At 38.6% G+C, this 23128-nt stretch overlaps 1 protein-coding gene across 3 annotated transcripts in view; it reads right to left on the bottom strand.

Annotated features, from left to right (window-relative positions):
- UBE3D (ubiquitin protein ligase E3D) overlaps positions 1–23128 on the bottom strand; it is an 82777-nt gene that overhangs the window by 13816 nt on the left and 45833 nt on the right. Inside the window, exon 9 of one of the 3 annotated variants that reach the window (XM_064447726.1) lies at positions 19456–19594. The exons of the other annotated variants lie outside the window; for them this stretch is intronic. Within the exon in view, the coding sequence (XP_064303796.1) occupies positions 19456–19594 (139 nt within the window). The remainder of the gene's footprint in view (positions 1–19455; positions 19595–23128) is intronic. 3 annotated transcript variants of the gene reach the window in all.

Here is a 23128-nt window from a genome sequence, read left to right as displayed (position 1 = left end):
AAAAGAAAATGCAAAATTACAACAACTAAGGGATATTTAGGAAAATGTTTGCCTACTGTGATTCATTCCCAGGGGGACACAGTCTGAGCAGGGCTGTCCTTTGGTCCCAGGTCATCCTGTTCTTGTACAATCTCATGATGCTTGTTAAAAGGCCAGGCACTCAATAAACAGCAGTTTCACAGCTTTATGTTGGTTGGGTAATAAAACATTTTCAAAGCCTCAAAAGGATGTAGGACTTTAAGACCACTATCAGTGAGATATAAGCTCCTAAATTATAGCAGGTATTTTTACAGTGTGGATTTCTGGCCTGTAAGATCCCTACAGCCGTTACTAGGTCAAACTGATTTTTATTTCTAGGGACTGAGCACATTCTTTCACCAGCTGCAGTCAGAAGAAAAGTTGAAACCATCCATTTCAAAGCTCAAACTCATGAAAACAGATGTTTTCTTAGTAAAAAGAAAAGTTGCTGACCTTGAAGCTTCATAAGAAAATACAATATTCATCATCTTCAGGATATCTTTTCCTCAACAATAAGGTAATTGAAGATAAAAGATTTCAAGTGTTTTTTTTGAAAGCAGAGTGTGCTTAAATCCCAGTTCTCCAAGTTAAACCTGTTAGCATCAAGAGGTACTCTGAATTTCATACAACAGTAAAAGCAAATAAAGCAATGATTTTTAAAAGCAAAGGCTTATGGGGAAAGGCATTGCAAGATGTATGGTGTTTATTATTACTTTGTTTATTGCCATACTCCATGAAGGTTTCTTATAAGAGTAGGACATAATGTAAAAAAGTAAAATTTAACTATGGAGATACAGGCAAGCATCTCTGACTGCAGCAAGGGTCTTCAGCTCTGGGAACTCCCAGCACAGTTGACTCTCAAGTCAAAAGCTAGACTGAGGATATAGTAAGAAACTAAAATGGTTGTCTAGGCTATATTGAAGTCCCTTATGTCTTTCACTATGAAAAAGCTTTCCTTTGGCCTGTGCAACAACTGACTGAAGACTGTAGTAATGTAATTTCTGTATGCTAGATATTAATTTTGCTGGTATTAAATGATTTTTGCATTTTAAGAAGGTTTAATACAATTATCTTTGACTTCAGTACATTTAAGGTGCATCCTTTCTACATGTTTCTGTTCAGTAGTCACCAATGAGAGAATTAGTTTGTGAAATTAGCAACACAGGAAGGAAGGTTTTAAAATGACAGATGACAGAAGATTATATCTTTGAAAACAATACTGAAGAAAACAATTTTGACCTGAGACAAATTCACGCATCCTTTTGTTTTTCATTACTTCGTCAACAACAACATGGTTATTCAGAAGCTGAACTTGGCCCTGTATCACTGATTCTGCACACACATTTGAACAACTCTGAGCAGCACCATTTAATTCAATTGTCCAAGGGAGCCAATTATTCATGTGAAGTGCTTATGGGACTCAAATCTAGATTCATAAATGGCTTATGGACTACTGCCCCTGATAAGCAACAGACAACTCTAAACACTTACTCTCTATTGGGACAGAACTGGAAAATTTTGATGAATGCATCAGTTAATGATCATTTGTGGAGCCACTGGAAGAAAATGAACTGGCCCTCCAAAAGGAAGGGGTGTAAAAGGACCCAAAGAGATTTCAAGATGGAGCTTGACTAATTGATGATACATGACACATTATCTGCAATAGCAGGGGACTAAATTTAATGAAACAAAAGCTCCACGTAGTCCTAGCTACAAATCACACCAATTACTGCAAGCCTACAGGGTAAAAACATCACAAAAGCTAGGACAAACATCTGACAGCATAGAAACCATAGTCAAATCCTTTCTGAAAGAGTCTCTTCATCAGATTCCCATCCCAACTTGTCAATAGAGCAGCTACAGTGGGAAATGCAAGTTAATGTTCTTGCAAGCAGAGGTCAGACGGACCCCACTCTCTCTGGCACCGGGACAGTATACTCCACTGCTGGGGCAAGACTGACCTTTTGAAACAATGACCCTTTACATACCCTAGCAACACCAGAAGATTCTGAGTCTCAGAACCCTGATGCCCTTCCTCTCAATAAACCACGACGATCAAAAATAGGAATAAAAAATACATAGGAATTTAATAATTAAAAAATGAACTCCTCATTCCAAGCACAGCTTTTTTTTTCTCTCGCCAAATGAAATGTCAAACATTATACAAAGACCCTAGTAGCCTTCACTAATGTATTTCCCTAGAGAAGTGTGCATTTTTTTGGTGGCAGTTTAAGCAATAAGCAAATGCTCTTCCAAATTTCCCCCCACCCTGCTATGTTGGCTCAACTGTTTGCACAGCTGCATAGTCACTGGATAACGTAGAAGGAGCAGAGGGAAGAGACAAGGTGACATGAGCAAGAGGCCCAGGGAGATGGAAGGGCTCCCTTAAGTCAGATCCCATAGGTTGCCACTGAATATAAAACTACCACCCTCGATACCACGGCAATTGGAGCTAGCGTACAGGCCATTACAATACCCAAAGTTATAGGCAATGTAATGCAAATGAACACTGACTGGACATGGCATTAAAATGTCTGGAAATACACCCTGAAAGCAGCATGTCCTGTAGACAGCTTTTCATGTCATTCAGCCTTATCCAAAGAAGTCACATAAGCAATATAGAAGGCAGCTTTCTCTATTATATCATATTCTGTTACTTGCAGAGTTATTATCATGTCTGATTTATCATGCAAAACAGAGGTAAATGATCCCATTTGTCTTCCCTGACCTCTAAGTGACTGCCTAGAAAACCCAGACCTTTCCTCTCCCCAAAGATTATTTTTTCTAAACCATGAGGAAGAGTTCACATCCTTCAAGACGTGAAATGTAAAAAAAAAGGAAAGCAAACAAACAGAAAAACCTCAGGCATTTACACACATTTAATCAAAACCACCAAACCCATCTCCCAAGAAAGCCCTCAGAGGGCTGGATTTATGAAGTTGAGTGCAGGTTCATCTATGCAACTGTGCACCCTGTCTTCTTCCATCACTCTTATTTATCTACTTCATTTTAAATAAGAATGTAATGGCTCTGAAACTCTGGGCTGTGTGTCCATCATCTACCATACTTGCACTGTGATGGAACCAAAGGCTTCAACAAGAAAGAAATTACTGTAAGCAGTAGCCACCTCCCTTCACAGACAACTTATGCAGCTCACAAGCAAACTGCTCCTCCAGTATTCATCTTCTGCAGCCTCTCTTTTCTGTCCACTTTTGCCATGCTTTGATTTAAATTTGAAAATAATCTCCTTGGATCATGCACCATGCCTTTAATTTTTCAGCCAAGTGCTATGCACAGCTTTTGTCTGTAATAGTAACAGATTGCCCAAGGACACACAATGAGTCATGGAAAGAGTCAGGATTTCCTGGCTCTTAATCCAATCCTCAGACAAGGCCTCTCATGTTTCCAATTTTCAGAGGCCAGCAGGTGGGGGGGAGAGGAGAAGAGAAAGGAAGGAAAAAAAGATGGAGAGAGACTGTTTTAGATAAGCACAATAGACAACCAGAAAAAAAACTGCACAAGCTCTCTCCCTTCTCAGTTTCAGATGACTGATGCAACAGTAATCGCAAAATCTGCTGAAGAGCTTAAATCGGGTTTTAAAAAATGTGATGGATAGAACAGGAGAAAAATATTAATGGGCAGCAAAAAGACATAAAAATTTGAGTTTTCTTAAATTAGAAACCAAATAACCAGTTTGCTCAATAAGCCTGGAAACAGAAGAGAAAGGAATTTACACGCTCTCAGGGCAAGGGGATTTGAGAAGCTTGCTCCCAGACAGGAGGGTGGGTAGCAGCCTTAGTGTATGTCCACCCCAGAACTGTGAAAAAATCTGGGGGTTGTGAACGTGCAAATAGGTGACATGAATCAGCTCTCACCTGAACACACGTCAGAAACACCCTGTGTGTTACACTAGTCTATTTAACTTACGAAGTCATTTCCCTCGAGACCACCTATAATTAGCAAGAGATGAGGAACATTCAAGAGACAAATACAGACCCATGCAGAGTTGATGTATCAGCAGCCCAAAAATAATTACTATCCATCCTAATAATGCCACCTACTCCAAAAGACTGCGCAACAGTTTACAAGACCCATAATGTCACAAAGGAGCAGGAAAATAATTTTTCATCCCCACAAAAGTAGGCCACCCATCATATTCTGGAAAGGGATCCAAGCAAAAAAAAAATGGATTTTGAGACAAGTTGTACTCATTTATCACTTCAAAGCACAGCTCACACGTGGGCTTTGGCAGCACTCTGGCTGACTGGCTGAAATGAGACCCATTTCAAAATAAAATACATGTTAAAACACTGGTGCCAGTAAAAGACGTTAACTACAATTACACTTATATGTACACATGTGTGGGATATTTAGGGACTGCCTGTCTCACTGGGCTGGGATAACAAGATTATTTAGAGACTACTGCCTCAGGATACAGGTAACTCAAAGTCCATGCATTTTGTAACTATCTGTATCACAGCAACAGCAAAAAGTCTTGCTGTATTCATGACAAATATTAGCACTCCCATCCTAAACCTCACTGAAGAGATCTAGAGCAACATCCAACAGGTACAGTCAACCTTACGCTGTGGGAATGGAGATGGCTTCTTTGGGTCCCTACTCACTCTACTTAAATGATTAACTGCAATGACAGCTGTCACCACGAACAGCAAACTATTTTAGCAGAGGATGAGAACCAAGTGAACCAGGAGGTGGTTCTTTCCAGATTCTCAATGAGACACAGGCAGTAAGTAGCACAGCATTAGCCTATCCGCTGCCAGGGCCCCTGCTGACAAAGAACACGGAAAGGCTGAGGTACTCAATGCCCTATTTGCCTCAGTCCTTACTGGTATGACCAGCCCGGCACAAGTTGCCCAGGGATGTTGCAGAGTCTTCATCTTTGGAAATACTTAAAACCCAGCTGGACATGCTCCCATGCAACCTGCTCCAGCTGACTGTGCTTTCACGGGGAGTTGGACTAGTTGGTATCAAGAGGTCACTTCCAACCTCAGTGACTCTGTGACTCTGTAAATGTATTTCTCTTGAACTAATTTTTGAAGTGAACAAGCTCATTTACAAAGATTGGTCATTAAGGCATCCTTCAAGACAAACCATTCCAATGTAAAACGTCCAAACCAGACTTCTTCCACTCTGCTCTTTTTTGAGGGGTTTAGATGCAGGGCAGATGTCACTTTCCCTCTTCATTTTACTCCCTAAGGTTCCTTTTACATATCAACTTCTTTCATTCACTTGAAAGACACTTTAGTCAAATACTGGACAGAAAATACTTCCGAATTAAACATTATCTTGCAGTTTTGGCTGACTCACCTTCTCTTCTCCTCCCCTCCTCCTTCAAAACCTCTTTTCTTTATATTACAATATAGTATGAATCTGTCTTTCAGCTTGTAGTTCTATGCATTCTATACTATTCTCTTCAAGCTTCTTTTCCCCCCCTCTTTTTCTTTGGCTGTTTTTCAGCCATTGAATACTTTCCACTATCAGATGAAAATAACAATTAGGTTTTATTATTATGAGACCTTTTCTTGTACTGATAAAGATCTTATTATTCAAAATAAAGCTAGCACGATTTCTTTAACAGTGAGATTCTCATGTTAATTTTTTATCTTATTTTTAGAAAACATTAATGACCTTCAAGGAGAATTAATTTTCCGGCTTCTTTATTTCTTTTCCTTATTTTTTAATCCAATTTTACCATGAAGAACAAATAATACACTAGAGTCATAGATCCCTTGAGGTATCATTCTGGATTATTGTAGTATAATTATTATAGCTCATTGGTCTAAGACTTCCAAAAAACTGCTAAAAACTCCTTCCTTAGAGCAAGGCCACGAAAAAATATGCTGTTAAAACCTAATTACCTGTATTATAAAAATATTCAGCCCTTAACAAAATTCAGTGAATGAAAAATAGCGAAGTTAGTAGAAATGTAGACAGACAATAATCAAGAACATAGAAATGTGCAAGATCCCAAGTTGAGGATCACAGTGTGACCTTAAGGTCTGAATGAAATAACCTGAAGTTGCTCAAAATCATATCAGCTTTATATGATAAACATCGAGAATTGGCAAAGACTGAAACCAGGCACTTAACATTTCTGCACGAAAACCTTTAATTTAATTGTACTGAGTTAGTGAAAAAAAGAAAACTGAAAAAATGTTTGCCTCAGACTTTGAGCACAATCATTCTCCTGGACTTCTCACACTAAAACCCTTACTGCTTGACAGACATTTAGAACAGATATTTTTTATTCACTCTGAACATTTGCCACATTTCACTCCTTTTGTATCCTGAAGTTAAGCATTTTATTCAAAATCCTATTGTACTGCACAGACAAATACACTCAAAAAAGACCAATCCCAAAAGGGATTTTGATGCCCAAAGCCCTTATATTCCTTAGTAAGCCAAATTAAATGAGCATGGTTGTTTGTACATGAAAGAATTACTTTTATAATGTGACTGATCCTACCTACTTTTAATTATTTAAAATAATTAATTTTCCTTTAGCTGACTTATTTTAAAATAGGCTTTCTAGTCTTTAAATCTCAGAGGTCATTCCAAATACCTCATTTTTCACATTACATACATTTTATGTACAGTCAGAGATACATGTCCACTGTGTATTACACAAAGTCCAAGTAAAGAAAAAAAAAAGTGCTCTGCCCTTCTCCCTTTGTTTTATTTCTCTGGCTGATCTTCTCTTCCCAACTATAAAACACAAACAAAGCGTGTTTAGAAGACAGACAGACTGAAAGATAGAAGGAAAGAAAAGCACAGACCTTGAACACCACGAGTAAAATTAAATTAGTTAACTGCTAGAAGCATGAAGCATTAATGAAATAGAACTAGAGAATTTTTCCCTTATGAGGAACATTTATTCAGTGTTAATTAAATTCTTTTATTCAAAATCTATACTTAGCCAAGCATAAAAATATTACATCATATCAATAACTGCAGAGTGTAAGCAAGTACTACACTGTAAGCATCTTTTTCCCCACCTAGTGGAGTGAAGCCTTTAAATCATCTATACTGTTTGAAATCTTCAAAGAAATGACAAGAAACAAAAGAAAACCCTCTGCATGAACCAGCAGCCACAGTTATTAATTCACTTGTCTAATGAATAGCTATCGGAGACTAGCTCCAAGCATTTGCTTGCAAAGTTCACATGCAGTAGTGTTAATGAGGAACTTCCAGAGAGCCTGCAATAATTATTTCTCTACAATATATCCAGCTGGCTGGTTTATTCATTTGCAGTCCAGTTCTGCACCACTGAAGCCAAAGAGAGTTTTGACATTAACTTCAATAGGTTCAGGTCCTTGCCTACAATGTTGAGCTATCATCACACACACTTCAGGTGCATTTCTATAATACGACAAACTAATTAAAGCAAAGCTGCAACTACTAATACCTCTGGTATTTTTAAGCTTACAAGATAAGAAACAGGCTCCTAAATCATTAGGTGGACACCCTAAATAGATTGTCTGGCTTTCAAAACCACTCAGTGTTTGTTCATTTGAATAAGAACTCTAGGTAATCCAAAGTACCAGCAGTTTTTATTGGAATGGCCAAAACTGGACTGGCAAGTCACTTTTGCATAAACAGACAAGCATGTGAGACTAAGGTAACGTCTTTAGATTAAATTCTTTGTTCCTGTGACTTGCACCTTCTTCAAGACGATTACCTTGTTGTAAAAAAATAATATGGATTGTTTTGAGAATTATTTTGGAAGGTTTGATCAGGCACTCAACTGTTCTGTAAATTATCTGGATGTACATTGGGAAAGGAGTATAACCCAACAGCGGCATTCTCAGGTGTGAGCATGTGCACTTTAATAAGTACCAGTACTTTAACCGATATCAGTACTGTTGTAAAAGAGCCACACTTGACTTCTGCGTTGTTCTGTATTAGGAATGCATGCTTTGCCTCGACAGGAAAGGCTGACATAAAATGATTAGCTAATAAGTGTCACCAGGGTTTTCTTCAGCTTCTGAGCTACACTTCAAAAATATGTAAACAGCGTCTCACTTCTGACAGTTCATTTTAACTAAATCACAGGGGCACAGTAATTTCCAGGTGGAATTGGAGCTCTGCTTCATCTAAATCTGGTGGTGGGGATACAACCTTGTTGAATGCCACAGTCCTCAGAAGGTGGTCCAAAAACCAGGTGAATGGGAGAATGGTCTCCTTCCAAACTCCTCACGCAGAGTGGCTTAAAAAAACCATAGAACAAGATTCAGGAGCTCTTTCAAAATCGGTGGTTGCATTAAGCCATACAGCTCAGCATTTCTTAGTCACATATATCAGAATCCCATTTCATTCCAAATCTTGTCTAATTTTGGCTTTACCAGTATCCTCACTCCTCCTAGGAGGGTTCAGAGCAGTGCAGGAATTCTCAAATTCCAGTTCTCCAATAGCATCATCACTTCAGCAGCGAAAACTTGTTCTGAAATTTGTATTTACTTATACAGTTAAATTTCAATCCCCGAGGATTTATCAGCTATGTAGCATGCCACATGGGTTTAATTTAATTTGCTGTTGAATTTATTCTCAAGGAATTCTAGGTCAAATATTTCAAACTGAAAAAAATTCTTAACCTTGTTCACTGGTACCAGGATTAGGTCCAGATTTTAGAGAGAACACTACATGAGAAAGAAAAAACCAAGTAGAAAATAAATACAGAGTAGAAGAGCAGAGTAAAAGCCTACAGAACAGAACACTAAGTTTTACAGCCAGTCACATTCTAAATATCACCTTAAAATAGAAAAAGCAGTCACTTAATGGAATATATCCCCAGGATAACCATGCAGAATAGACACTTTAGATTAATTTAACTAGTCACTAGCTACCACTCTATAAAAATACAGCTGAAAATGCATTTCCTTTCTGTGGAAGCAGAGAATGCAACCTGAAATATGAAGGTTTCTTTGTGTTCAGCAGACTTTCTTTTTTTAAATAAGTTGATTCTCCTTTGTTACAAAGAAGAATATACAGCCCTGTTCCCCTCCCAGCCTCAGTTCTTCCACCTTACCTGAAAAGAGGCAAATTCAATTAGATAACTGTAAGTACTAAAAGTTAGTTTCTAACCAGTGAAAAGGGGTAAGAGAATTACAGAGCTGTCTGCTCATAAATGGTATGGAAACAAAGTAAATTGGTATCTAATAGAAATGAGAAAGTAATGTGGAAACTCATCGGTGCAGAAAACCCAAGGTAGTCCACAAAGAGGTAAACAAGGCAGTCCTAGAATTTAATTTCTGAAAAGCTGGCAGATGATGAATGGAACAGACTCGGTATGAAAACATGAAATAAAGAGTAAGCAGCAGGTTCTCCGGTGAGTTAAAAAGAAATATGTTACTAGTCACCCCCATTACACGATGATAGACTTTTTTTTTGATTCAGTGGGACATCTACATATGAAAACAGAAAATGTGTCAAAGACTGGAGCACCAACAGCAAGGAGAACTTCTACCTAAAAGTGAATTATGCAGGCAAATAGTTATTAATAAGAACCAGAACTAGGGTCAGCGGTACTAGTCACAGAAAGTGAGAACATGGAACAGTACAATGTTCAGCCATTTTCAGGATCGTATTTAGGAATGCCAGCCATTCTGGAAGAACTTGGAAGTGGACTGAGCAGCCAAAATAGTAAGATTAAAATAGCATCTTCACTTGTACAAGTTTGCAGGCAAGATTATTTTTCACGAAGCCAACGTGCTTAACACTAATTTTTTTCTTCTATTTTCTTTATAAAATTCAAGCTCACTAAAAGTAACAGGAGGATTATCGTTACCTGATCTGTTTCATCAATTCACAACACCACAGCTCTCAAAAATAATGAAGAGTGGGAACTGGCATTTTAAAATAGCCTCTTTCTCTATAGACTATGCTTTTATAGTTTACGTTAGTGATATGGGAATAATTTTTTTCTATCTTTTTCCGTAAGGCAGAATCACTTCCTATTTTACTTGTCAAGCTGCCAGAAGACAGATAAAGAAACATTAACCAGAACGCCTGGCAAAAGTCCAAGCAGCAATCACGTTCTGCTCACCCAGCACTCCCTGTGATCTCACTCGGCTACAGCATCTTCAGATTCCTGCAAGTTTTTCTGCATACTGTTAAATGGTTGCCAGGTTTCACCTCAAGGCATAAACAGCTTTCTGTTGAAGACTAAATGGTCTCCAGATTTCGGTAGGCTGTGTTAATGCTTGCACACCCTTTTGCCCTTCTCTTTCTGCTTCCTGTAGGAGTATTCCAAATCTTATTTTGGTAACACTATAAAATGCATATGCTAAGGTACCTCCTCACACACCCATGTGTAGAACAGTTTCCTTTAATTCAAAAGTAGTGGAGCTGTAGTACAAACAAATATTCACACAACCAATCTTTTTTACTGGTCGAAGCAGAAAGCAACTTAGAGACGATGGAAATAACCCTGCCCTCTTTGTGGTCTGTCAGAACCATGCTGGGTTGTGTCAATGCACCAGCCTACTGAAAGAGGAGCTGGTCTGTTTTCTCTCTTACACTTCCCGTCAGGTCTTTCCCTGCCTCTGGACAGGCAGTGATCTGACCTGTTTCCCCATGTCATGTCATGTAGCCCATTCTAGCTTTCCTAAAATCCAAACTTACAGTTTTTTTCCTTAACAAGCAAGAGCTTTCAAGCACTACCATTTGTCATCAGCCACCACCCCCAGATCAAAGACCTATGATTTAAGCACAGAGATTTAGAGCACACTGCTTTTTTTACTGACATTGCAACAAAATGATGGACTTCTACTTCTGAGGGAAGGGAAAGTATGTTTCTCACTGGAGGCATTACTGACTTCTTCACCAGAAGATCCACTCCAGGCTCAATTTCAACTGACAATTAAAAAAAAAAAAAGGCAAACTTAACAATCCCCTTCCTTTTCATCCACAATGTACTTTATCACAGTCAAGTCATTGATTCAACTATTATGCTCTGGCTTTGCAGACTTCTGTATATTTGTCCATTTGCCTCCTTGAAGACATCATTACCGTTTCCAGTTTGTTTTACACATAATGCTCTTGAACTGCTCTGACTGCCTTGGCAAGCTGCTCCATCTGCTTATACAATGCTAGAATTCAGTGACATCCTCCTTCATAATCCCTGAAAATTTTTAATTTTGAGATAACATCATACCTATTCCAGCCTATAGCTGCAATACAATAGGGTCAAATCCATCTATTTTTAAAGCACCTGTACACCTACTAAGAAGCACCCTTATAAATACATCTTTTTTTCTGCAGAGCTTTCTGGACTTTATAAGTAGCTTCAAAGCTTCCATCCAGACTCTTAATGGAGATGAACAGTGTCGTAACTTTCCATAACAACACCCATTCACAAAGCACAGAGCATAACAACAGGAAACTTTAACAAAAAATTTCCATTATAGAATCATTGCTATCCAGTGACTTAGTACTATTTTCAAAGCAACAGCTGGCTATCTGGCTCTATGCAGCTAATAACCAGATTTCTGTACCTTGCTGGCTAGGAGGTTGAAACTTAGTCCTCACATAAATCAATCTATTAATTATGACCTGGAAAGAGCTAAGACTAACTTAGAGAAACCAAGGTTTTGGAGGGAAGCAGCCCTGAAGAGATAAATTACCTACAAACCGTGTTGAACATGTACAGCATTATTTGGTTTTGCATAGGGATAAGTATTTCTTTTGAGCAGAGCCTGTTTCTCAGTCACAAAGGCAAAAGCCTCAGTTAATAAACAGAAATTGATGTTCTAAAAGCGTATCATGCCTCTCATAAGACTCTTCTTTATGTATATATTCAGGTACATAAAACACGGGTATTTGTCTGGTCTTTTTCTGTAACACTCGCAGTGTGGCGCCTGTTGATGAAGAACACAAGCTCTCAGTTTGAGTTTAATAGGACATCGCGGACACAAGTACTGGATAATTAGGATGTAACAGCTACACTTTTAGATTTCAAAATGGCTTGGGAAAGGCAGAACGTTCACAATAGAAGCAAACAGGAAATAAAATGACAGTATCAATCAGGCATTTTCATTCCTAATTAGTTCTGTCTTCGCCCCTTTCAAGCAGTTGATAACACAGCCTATATCAGAGTATCTAAACTGGATTGCCGTAATCAATTATACATTCACATCTAAACAGTAAATGACATATTTGAGCATGTTTTCTAAGAAAACTGCTATGAAATGAATTACCAGATGCTAATGTTACAGGTGGCTGTTGCTGGATTCTAGGCAGAGGAAACTGCATGCAAATGAGTTGATTCCTCCGGCAGATCTTCCCTCTCAAGCAGCAGGGGACTCTGTATCCAGAGCAGCCACTTGCCTGCGTGCTACATATATGCTGCTTCTCACTGGGAGCTCGTGGGGTTTTTGTAATTAAATCTACTTTTGTTTAGGATATGCCCAGGTTCACTCTCTCTGGTTTCTTCTGTATTGGGGAACTGCCTTGGAAGGAAAGAAGCATTTAGCTCTTCTGAGAAACTAATGACAAATTTTGAACCTCAGTTTAGGACCACTTCTGTCAAGGTCCTGACTCTCCATCACTGAGCACTGAAGTAATCATAAAATTTTGTGCGTCCACAGATAAACTCAACCTGCATTTTTCCCATTCACAGATTCAGTTTAGGTTTACATGTGATTGATTTTGTTCTGTTTCAGGCCAATATAAATGGGCAACTCCTTTCCATTAGAGGAAATGGAGGCGTGCCACATGTTAGGTGAGATAATTCCTTCCCATCAGCATCTCCAAAGCAGCACCAGATATCACAAAATCATAGCCTAGAAAAGAGAGCCTGTGCTGCAAATATGTATGAGTCATATATGAGACACATAAGGAGGTACGGGACATTGCTCAATATGCTCCTGCATATGCAGAGCCGAACAGTTCTCAGAGAGGAGACATTATGTTTTAATAAAGTTTATGCAGAATTAGTAGTATGAAACATTTTTGGTACAAGGTTCAACAAAGACTTCAAAATACCAATTATAGTTCAAGAAAAAAATTGTTCCATTTCAGTTGAAGTCCTGAGAGCTAACGTTAAAAGAAGCGAATAGTGTCAATGTTCCAAGAAATACAACTGAACACTCTAGAGATACTTTTAAAAGATAGCTTGCAGTGAACACTGAGTAAGATCACCTGAGTGGCATAATAAAAATCAACATAATGAAGGATAATTCTGTAGCAGACAGGAAAAACAAGATAATAGCCTCTTAATTGAACCTAGAAATCTCCATGATTCCACAAAGAAGTATTCAGATTTGACTTTGAAACACTGTCTTAATCGCTTGCTCTTGCCAGCATTTGCTCAATATAATTTTATAACTTCTTCCTGATTATTCTGCAGTGTTTTAACAGATTTATTATGGCCTTTAGTAAATGGAGAGAAACACAAACAAAACCCCCAAATATACACGCATTATAACTTCTTTTATTTTAAAGTCAATGAAATATAGGTATGCATATTTAAAAAAACCTCCATCTGCTTTCCAAGGACTACATAAGGCCTGGGTACTTATTTGCCATTTAAAATAAGTTGTTTGAAATCAAACTTAAAAACTTCCACATAATCATCACAATAAACCAGAAAATTAATCCATCTTCTGTCATCCTGGCAACCTATTTGAGTTAGTCAAAAACAAGAAAAAGCACAGCAGGCACCTTTATTCTAATCTGCAAAAATCAAAACACCTTTAGTTTAGGAGAAACATGAGCAGCCAAAAGAGGCTGACACTAACTACACTTGGCTTCCTCAGTGGAGTTACATTTTGTAAAACCAGTCAGTTAAGGGAAATAAAAATGACTGTATTTCAACAGAAACTGAAATGCATTGGCAGTGGTTTCTCCATATTACCGTCAATTTTCATTCAAAGTTTCAGAGACCTAAGCAGTCCACAATCTTCAGAGAAATAGTAAAAAACCCTAATTGTAAAAAAAAAAATATCCTACAGTATTTAGGGACTCACCCATTGCCTGCAAAGTATCACAGAATACACATCTTCAAATCTATAATTAATTTTGTGGGAGATCCTCAGTAAGCAAGTAATATGAATTTTAAAAAAAAAATTCAAAAGATAATAAGCTATTTTACTGCATAAATGGACTTATTTATTTTTCCTTTCTGGGGTTGTTTAATAAAAGACACAATATTTTGAAAGTCATTCATTCCCTCTTGATACTTTCATTTCTTATATCACCCTTTCCCAAATCATTTTGAAACAGAGTAGCTCCTTGTCCTGTCTTTGCTACTGTTTGATAGTGGAGTGAGTCCAACTTAAAAGAATTGGTGTGACTTCTCCAGCTCCATATGTCCAGAAGGGAACAAAAGGAGGAGCCGAGCTGAGCAGACTTTTCTAAATTTTACTCAACTCTGCTTCAAAAAGGATTTTCAGAAAACAGAGGTGTGTCTGCAAGTGTCCTCTATCTTCAGCTAACTTCTTTTTGAGATAATCAAGTCTGAAAGTGCTATAAAAATATATAAATACACACACACAAAAAAAGTATCAACATTAAAAAACACTGAATATTAAGGCACACATTAGTTCAGACCATGCGTAAACCTGAGACACTGCAGTAATTTTGTATTTTACCTTCTGTGAGTCTTTTGAGTACTTTTGATACTCAAATACTAGAGCCATTAAACTATAAGGAATGCTTTCTTTACTCATTCTTAGGTTTCCTGAACAACTTGCTACTTTATATCTCTAAACCTGTTGCTTTTAGGAAGTTTTCTGCACTGCATTAAAAGATTTTAAATGACAGAGAACTTGATAGGCTGCTCTGTGAGAAACTTTTTTCCCCCTCCTTTTTTTGGAAGCAAAGTAATTGCAAATGAGCTTTTCCTTGAGAGACACCTCTAGGAATGCTTATTGCAACAACAAAATGAAAACTTTTTGTTTTTTCTTAAGCACTGGCTCTGCTTCTCTTAACCAAAGTGGATGGTGTGCTGACAAGCTACCAGTCACATTGGGTGCAGCACCAAAAAATATCAAGGGCTATTTCAAACAAAATTTTGAAACTGCTCAGCAGTTCTTAATCACAATCCCCTTTCAATTTCATGCAACTGTAGAAGTAAAAATAAACCCATGACTATTTAACTCTGAGAACACTTGCCTGTGGCCTCATGAATAGTGCCTTGATACAGGAAGGAAAAAGTGTGGTTTCCCACAATAACAGCAGTGACAATGTGCTGAACAGCCCCATACATCATCATAAGAATTCAATATCCAGGACATTTTCTGTTCGCTGTGCTTGAATTCAGAGAAAGACTAGATAAGGCTAGCAAAACACTGGAGAGATTACTTGTCACTTTAAAGCATCTCCCCATGTTAACTGTTCTGTGTTGTAGGCTCTGAAGTACCAACACATCCTCCCGGACCGCACTGAGCAGTAGCAGCTGAACAGTTCAGTGATAAAGTACACGATAACTCAAGTGGGTGCTAACTCCAAGTGCTTGCAAGTATTAAGAATAATACACAAAGTCAAGCCCAACGGTTCATAAAGCAAAGAGCTGACAGCTCAGGTGGGTAGAGAGCCAGGTAGATCAAGAGTGTAATAAGGTAACACAGCTTTCTGTACAGTGTGAGCGAGCTGAACAGAGAGTGGCAGAACAATGCTCAGAGCAAAAACAAGCTAAGAAATTCTTTAATCTTTTCTAGTTGCCATCTCCTCTCTTCCTTCTTACTGCTTTCTGCTTTGCTCCAGGATAAATATCAAGTGCCTCAGTCAATCCCATTCGCTTGATCCGAGACATCTTTAGTATAGGTGAGGGATTAGAAGCCTGGGAAGGTGCAAGTCAGGGCTGCAAATCCATGTTCTCCAGTAAACCTGGAGGCAGCCATCAACTAGCAAAAATTTGTCTACCCACTTTGGTCCCCCAAGAGCTTTCAGGCTCGGGCTTGGTAAGATTTAACTCTCTACAGTCCACCGCAACAATGTCAGTGTAACTACACAGGTAAAATGAGAGATGAGCCAAGGACAATCTAGCACTTAGGATCAACAGCCTGGGAAGCTTAAAAGCTGGCTTCAGTGAGCGCCCTTAAACTCAGCAGAATGCTATGTAACATAGTCTGTTGCTGCTTCTCTGCTCCAGGCTGCTCCAGCAATGTAAATCACACTGAAATACCTTCACAGGGTCAAAATGGAATTGAAAAGTGATTTCAAATATTATGTTACTAAGCAGTAGCACACCACTGGAAAATAAAATGTTATTTATGTCTCAGCACAGATACAGAGTCTGCTAAGCTATTCCCAGAGAGCACTTCCAGAGCACAAAGCAGAACAAAGTTTATTACAGAGATGATTAGCAACTACGTGTATTTCCTTCATGTGCTTTTTACAACCTAAACATAATCCAATGCATATGTATACCAACTAAAATTTTGGCTTGTCAACACTGCAATGGTGTAATGTAATAGACAGAGCAGGTAAATACAGTCTCAAACAACACAGAGGTATGGCTCAGATATTTTTTGTCTACCTAATTACAAACAACTGGATGTTTTAAAGCTATATTGATATGATCTCAGGAGTGAAACGATAACTATTAGATCACTGCATATACAGATGCCTGTTAGATGCATTTTAAAATACTGTATCAGAACGTAAAAAATGTGCCAGTGGAAACTAGTGGTCTATTTAGCTCCACACCCTCTTTCCAACAGTGGGATCACTTACAAAAGGAGAAAACTCTGGCACTTTCTGGGGTCGCTTCCCCTTCTGACTCCCCCAGCATTCAGCTGCGAAAGCCTGGCCTCCTGTAGAGCAAGGCTGCCACGTGTGGATGACAGGAAACCCTGCCACTGTTTTCAGTTCAAATACAAGAATTATTGTAATATAGCTTTTTTTTTTCCCCTTAGACCACTGCAGGTCTACCGCAAAAGAAAATAAAACTAGTTTTTGTCATTTTGCCGTTGCCCCATTAAGACACATGAAATACCAGTTTTCAATTAGTGCCCTTTTATTATGCCCTGTTTGACTCATAATCCTCAGTATTTTGGATGCAGAGGGATCTTATGCTCAGGCAATAGCACAATTTAACATCATTATTCAAGCTCTCCACAGATCTTGCCAACTTCTTCCAAGAAAAATACAGGAAAACTAGGACACATAATTCTAAAATTTGCTGTAGAGAAAGAAAACGTGAGTACAAAGAAGTCAGCCAGAAAAAAACCTGATAAGGCTGACAGCCCATTGTAAAGCATCAGTGAAAAGCTCAGGCAAACTTTGGTTCTGCTTCATGGATTCCCAAACTGAGATCCAAACAAGGTTCGCAGAGATAAAAATAAAACAATATTTCCTGGACAGTGTTTGCCCTCCAGGACAAACACTTGGTGATACTGACTGCCTGGCAAGGAGAGTGAAATTTGGAGCCAGAAGTTTATCAGAACAGCCATTTTGCTTTCCTCCCACTTGGCAAAACATAACATCATCTTATCAGAGCAGGTTTCAGAACTTGGGCTTTTTGAAAACCATGAATTTTTGTCTTTCTTGTTGCTGTGAGAGCACAGACACGGGGAATCAGCTCAAAATGTAGTTATCTTCAGCCTGAAATCACATTCACAACCAAGAATGGACTTTGTCGCATCAACTACTTTGGCATACAGGTGGGCAAACGAAGGTCTGCACAGGCCAGGGCCAGAAGACACCATCCCCCATAGCACTTCAGTTCAGCAAAGCACTGTGACTGGCTTCCAGTGGTTCCACCAAACTTTGAGTTTGAAGGACCACAGTCAGAGGGCCTGCAGGGGATGCATGGGGCCTTCCCATCCCACAGCTGTCATAACCCTACCCCTGACCCGCTTCCAGGCCATGCGTGGCGGGCCTCTAGTGCAACAGTTCATTTCCAGAGCAGCCTCGCGAAGCTAAAATGACCCAGAAGCAATCATGCACAATCCTGGAGAGTCTGACAAGGAAAAAGAAGAGTCTGGTGTTTTGTGTACTCTGAAGCAAAAACTCTTCCTGAGTTTACTGATTCATATCTGCAGCAGTTGACAGTCATTTATCACTTCCTATCGCTACCCAGATATACAAATCAAAGAAAATCCTAAGTGTACAACCTGGGACTGAGCACGCACAGAAACAAGAAAGGACATAAAGCCTTAGCATTCAAGAAGAGACTCCTATTTAACCTGTAATGGGTAAAGCAGAGAAACCTTCCCACAGATTACTGCAATGTAACAGACATCCTCCTGGATTAAACAACCGAAATGTTCACTTCTTAATAGGAAACATGGACTATTCAACTGCATGGATAACTAGTACTGGTCAATCCTTGAAACTTGTTATTTTTATTATCTCATTCTGCTGGCATCCAGGACATTCTTCAATTTTATGGCCTCTGAATGTACAACCCAATAACAATTCTGACCTTGGGTATTAAAATATAATGTTGAAATGATCAACGGCTGCTGCCGCACCCAAGAGTTCACCATACACAGATCCTGTTTCCAAGCTCACAAGATGCAGGGGCAGACAATGCAGATGCATACTTCTTTCTTAACACCTAGATGTGTTTTCAGCAGTTGTGCATCAGTGTAACTCTAGTAAAATCAGTTACTTGATTTTGGTTTATGACTATGTTCTTTCTGCCTCCAAAATTCTACAATAACATTATTTCTCAGTAAACATAACTCAGGAACACAAATGTGCCTTAACTACAAAGTGGGAGTCTGGACAAGTAGAAGCTACTGGATTTCGTGCTATAAACTGTTTAGGACACTCAGTCCCACTAGGATGATGATTCTTCTTTAGCTGTCAAAACAAACACAGATTCAGATACGCTCACTGCTCAACAGCTGATGGACTATGCAACTACAAGGGAAGACAGAGACATAAAAAGGTTGAGTTGGTATGTTGTATCATGAATTGAGATGTCTGTGTAATTCATTTGTAAAAATAGTACATCTTCAGGCACATAATAAATACAAATCACAATTTAACAAGCCTGCACCAATGTTTTCTTCGGAAAATTTCTGTGACTGCTGAGAACTTCAGCAGCAACATATAGAACAACACTGGACAAAACTAAATGCTTCACTCCTAATTTTACAGGTTTTCACCACTGGAAATCTTTATTTTTAGCTCAGGATTTTTTCCTTTTTTGAAGCCAAGAAGATTTTATATAATGATTCTAGCTATTCCAGCCTAAGTTTGATGAAATTTCTTTAAACAACTAATTTAATTTCTACAGTGATTCACTGTTTAAACATCCAATGACATTTCCTGCCGTAGTCTACATTTAATAAAACTGAAAGAAATTGAGCAATACATGAAGTTCTCCATCGCTATATTTAATGTAATGGAGAATCATGCAACTACAGAAGATAAACCTTTACTCTGAAAGGGTTTATGGGCCCCAGGGATCTCTCTTTTTCCTAGAAATAACACCTTTATACTGAAATAGCAGCTGTTCCTTACCTGAAAAGAGTTCATGCATCGAAGTGAAGGCGGCAGAGAGGTGGTACTCAAACCCAGTATTAGCAGTAATTCCAAACACGTTTCTGTTGGAAACTTTAAAGGATGAACTCCAATATCATTTTCCCATGCATCAGCAAGGCTATAAAGTTAAAAAAAAAAAAAAAACCACAACCTTTTTAATTCTCTTAAAATATATCTAAGCCTCAAGTTTCAAATAAATACTAGAATGTGCCATAGAATTGTGATAAAAGATTCTTTTCACATTTTCCCTGTGAAAGTCATAGGTAAGTGTATTTTACCAGAAATACAAGGTACATTTAGAGTACTTTATCTGTACCACCAATCTTACAAAAAGATACGTAATGTGAAAGGAAAACCTAGCATACATTACACCAAGCTGCTCATGTTTCTACTTCAAAGCGTGAACATTTCTGAACCAAATCTCATCTGCCACTGGCAATTTCCCACCATATAGTGGTTTTACATATAAAGTATTCTACACAGAACATAATGCCTCTACTTTTAATTTTGTTTCTTGTAAGAAAAATGTCTTTTCACTTCTGAAAAGACAGGAGGTCAGGCATGATTTTCAAAATTGATGTTTATGATGCTCTCACTGGAACCTTACTAACAGTCTATACCAAGCAAAAACTCAATCCCATTTCATTTTATACAGCTTTCTGCTTTAGATATATTAAAATAATTAAGATTTCTAGAGCTACTCATAAAAACAACATTCTAAAGGCATATTTCTATAAACTGCTCCCACTGCCACATGCTGAAGAACAAGATTAGTTCAACAAGATTAACTCAAAAGACAGGAACGTTCCACTTCCTATTGTTCAGGATTGTTTCTTCCTCAACGCACAAATTTTCACACTGATCAGTGATCCAGTTAGTTTAATAATTTTATCTGAGCAGCTAGTATTAGCTACTCCAGGGCAAGATAGACTCCAAAGCAAGATGCCAATAGCAGATCTGAGAGCATCACTTCAGAAGACAATGCTTACTACCCTTCCATGTCCAAAACTTCATGATTTCAATAAATAATTCTAGCATCAGCTTTCATTTTTACACTCCTCCAGCTCTTGAACATATCAGCTTGTTTTAATGACCTATTTAGAAACAGCTGCATTTTTTAAGCAACGTAAAAGAGTAGGCATCACCCCAACATTCACCATGGTGAAAACTGAGCAAATACTCTCTTCACAATATCTGTGTCCTTCTGGATGATTCTCATTTCCTCAAGTCTCCCAAACCCACCGATTCTCTGTAAAGTAATGCTTCTTAGGTATAAGCTTGCATATGCACTTTTTGTACATATTTCATTATTAACTCTACCTATCACCCTCTTAGATCTTCTAGAAGATGCTCTACTTAGCATAATTTACAGATCTTTTTTCAAAGAGTGGGTGTATTTTCACTTTCTTACCTCCAATTGCTTGAACTAGGCTCTTGATTTTAACTTTCTTTTTCTTTCCTAACATTTGTGTCTTCTCCTCCTTCCTCATTTATATACGAGTATGTAAGAAACCACTTTTGCTTCTCTCTACAGAAGCAAGACCCATAATGCACACAAGGTGAAAGGGGTTTTCATCTCCTTAAAAAAAAATGGGAGTGCTTTCTCTCACTTTTTTATTTTGAATCCAAAATAAAAGACACAGAGAATTATATCACTTCTAAATTACCAACTGTACTATGTCTTTTCTTAACCCTCACCAAAGTGACTGGGTCACTTTGACATAGGGAGCTCTCAACCGTACATGGTAAGAAGGAGGAAGGCTGGCTGGGCTAGGCACCCTCTGGCACTCCTAATGGCAATGCATCACTTCAGGTCTCCACACATAGCTGAGACCATACCAAAGAACAGAGGCCAAAACCTGCCACACATTAACAGCCTTCATTATAGGTAGTATGTCATCAGACACTTCCACTGCGCCAGACAGACCTGGAAAAGCTGTTTAAAGCTACCACAAAAAAAACCCTGTCTGCTCAGCCAGGAAGGTGAGCAGCTCAAAAGACACCCTGGAGTATTTTCACTATCGAAAGGTATGAACCTCCAGTTAGGCCCCAAATATTTTGCCTATATTGAAAGGAAGCAGGATTCTTTTAAAAGACTATGCAAGTGGCCAAGCCCAGGAGAGGCAGCCCTGACCACTCAAGAGGGTCTGTGAATGCTCCAGGAGGAACATCTAGCTCTAGATGATGAGCACTGAGCAGGCAGCAACCAAGTAGTCTTGTTAATTGTAATCCAGAATTGAGTTTTATCTTTCGTTATCATTTGGTAACTTCCTTTCCACCTATAATTAGAAACTTACCTTTATGTGTTCCTTACTAGGTCTTTTTCAACATCTTTTACAATCTTATCTAGTGATAAAGGCAAATTTAGGTGAAGCTAGCAAAATTGGGGCTTTCAGTTTTTCAGAAATCAGCAAGTCTAAACAAAGCACTTTGCAGGTACCTTCAAACACAGCTAGAGAGTTTGGAGACTGGAGGTGATATGCTAAGGTTCTGGGTCCTGGGGAGGTGTTTCCATAAATCAACACCCTCTCTGCAAAGAAACTTTTCAGAACTCCAAGCAATATTCAAAACATCACAACTTACTTCAGTACCCTGAGTTTATTCTTGTGCTTTGACTTGAGGATTTTTTGGAGCTGTCTCCTCATTTAAAGTCCAACTGTCAGAGCTCTGACACTGCACTAGGACTTTTTTTTTTGTGGCTGTTGGTTTATTTGAAGGAAAGACTGTTTGTATAAAGATATCTAGCCTAATTACATTGCAATTCTTCTTTATTAATGGCTCAGTTATTAGTATTTCCTGAAACAATTCCAGTGTTTTCCCTTATTACAAACAAACCATATGTGTCCTAGCACTTACTGCTCCAGGAACACTCATGTTAGGAATTAGTCTTTACGACTTGTCCTTATGTAGCATTTAACACAAGTGGTTGTGGGAAGTCGCTGTTTTATTAGATCGTGTCTCTCTGTTCTTCTTTACCCATATTACTCTTGGGGGTATTTTTCCATAATTTTCATTGTAGAGGAAGGAGAAAAATGTCTATGATTAAAACAAAAGCAAAACAAAACACAAAATACCCTGGTTTTTCACCTTAGTTTCACAGAACCTTTCTGTATAAGGAGAGTTGTCTGTATAAGGAGAGTTGTCTCACTTCCAGGGCAGGAGAGGAGCCTGTTTGCTTTCTGTTTACTGAAAGAGGCAGATTGGCTGATAGTGCTCATCAGGAGAGTGAACAGCCACGGAGGACAACTCAGCCCATCAGCTCAGTGTTACCTCCCAGATCAATCCCAAACGCCAGCAGTCTGAGCTGGCTGAGTTCCTCAGCTATGTAAACAAAACTATGTTTTGCTCTCCTGATCTTAAAAAAAGGGAATAATTCAATTTGACATTAAGATAGAGTAAATTATCAGGAGTTTTTGGGAGGGCTGAGGAAGAAGGCGGGAAAGAAACCATCTGACTCAGATGTGCATGTGGAAACTTTGGATGTAGACGGGACTTTGCATGTACGTGCTCTCTTCCCCTGCTCCCTAATACCTTTATTCAGCCATGAATTCTTGCTTCTGAGCTTCCCTTGAGAGAAAGCAGGCTGGGCCAAGCCTGCTCCTTTTATGAGTGAAGGCAAAAGCCAGCAAAATTCCCAGAGAGCACTGCACAG

The sequence above is a fragment of the Phalacrocorax carbo genome, chromosome 3 (genome assembly GCF_963921805.1).
Source record: "Phalacrocorax carbo chromosome 3, bPhaCar2.1, whole genome shotgun sequence".
NCBI lineage: Eukaryota > Metazoa > Chordata > Aves > Suliformes > Phalacrocoracidae > Phalacrocorax > Phalacrocorax carbo.
This window is presented reverse-complemented; position numbering and strand designations above follow the sequence as displayed.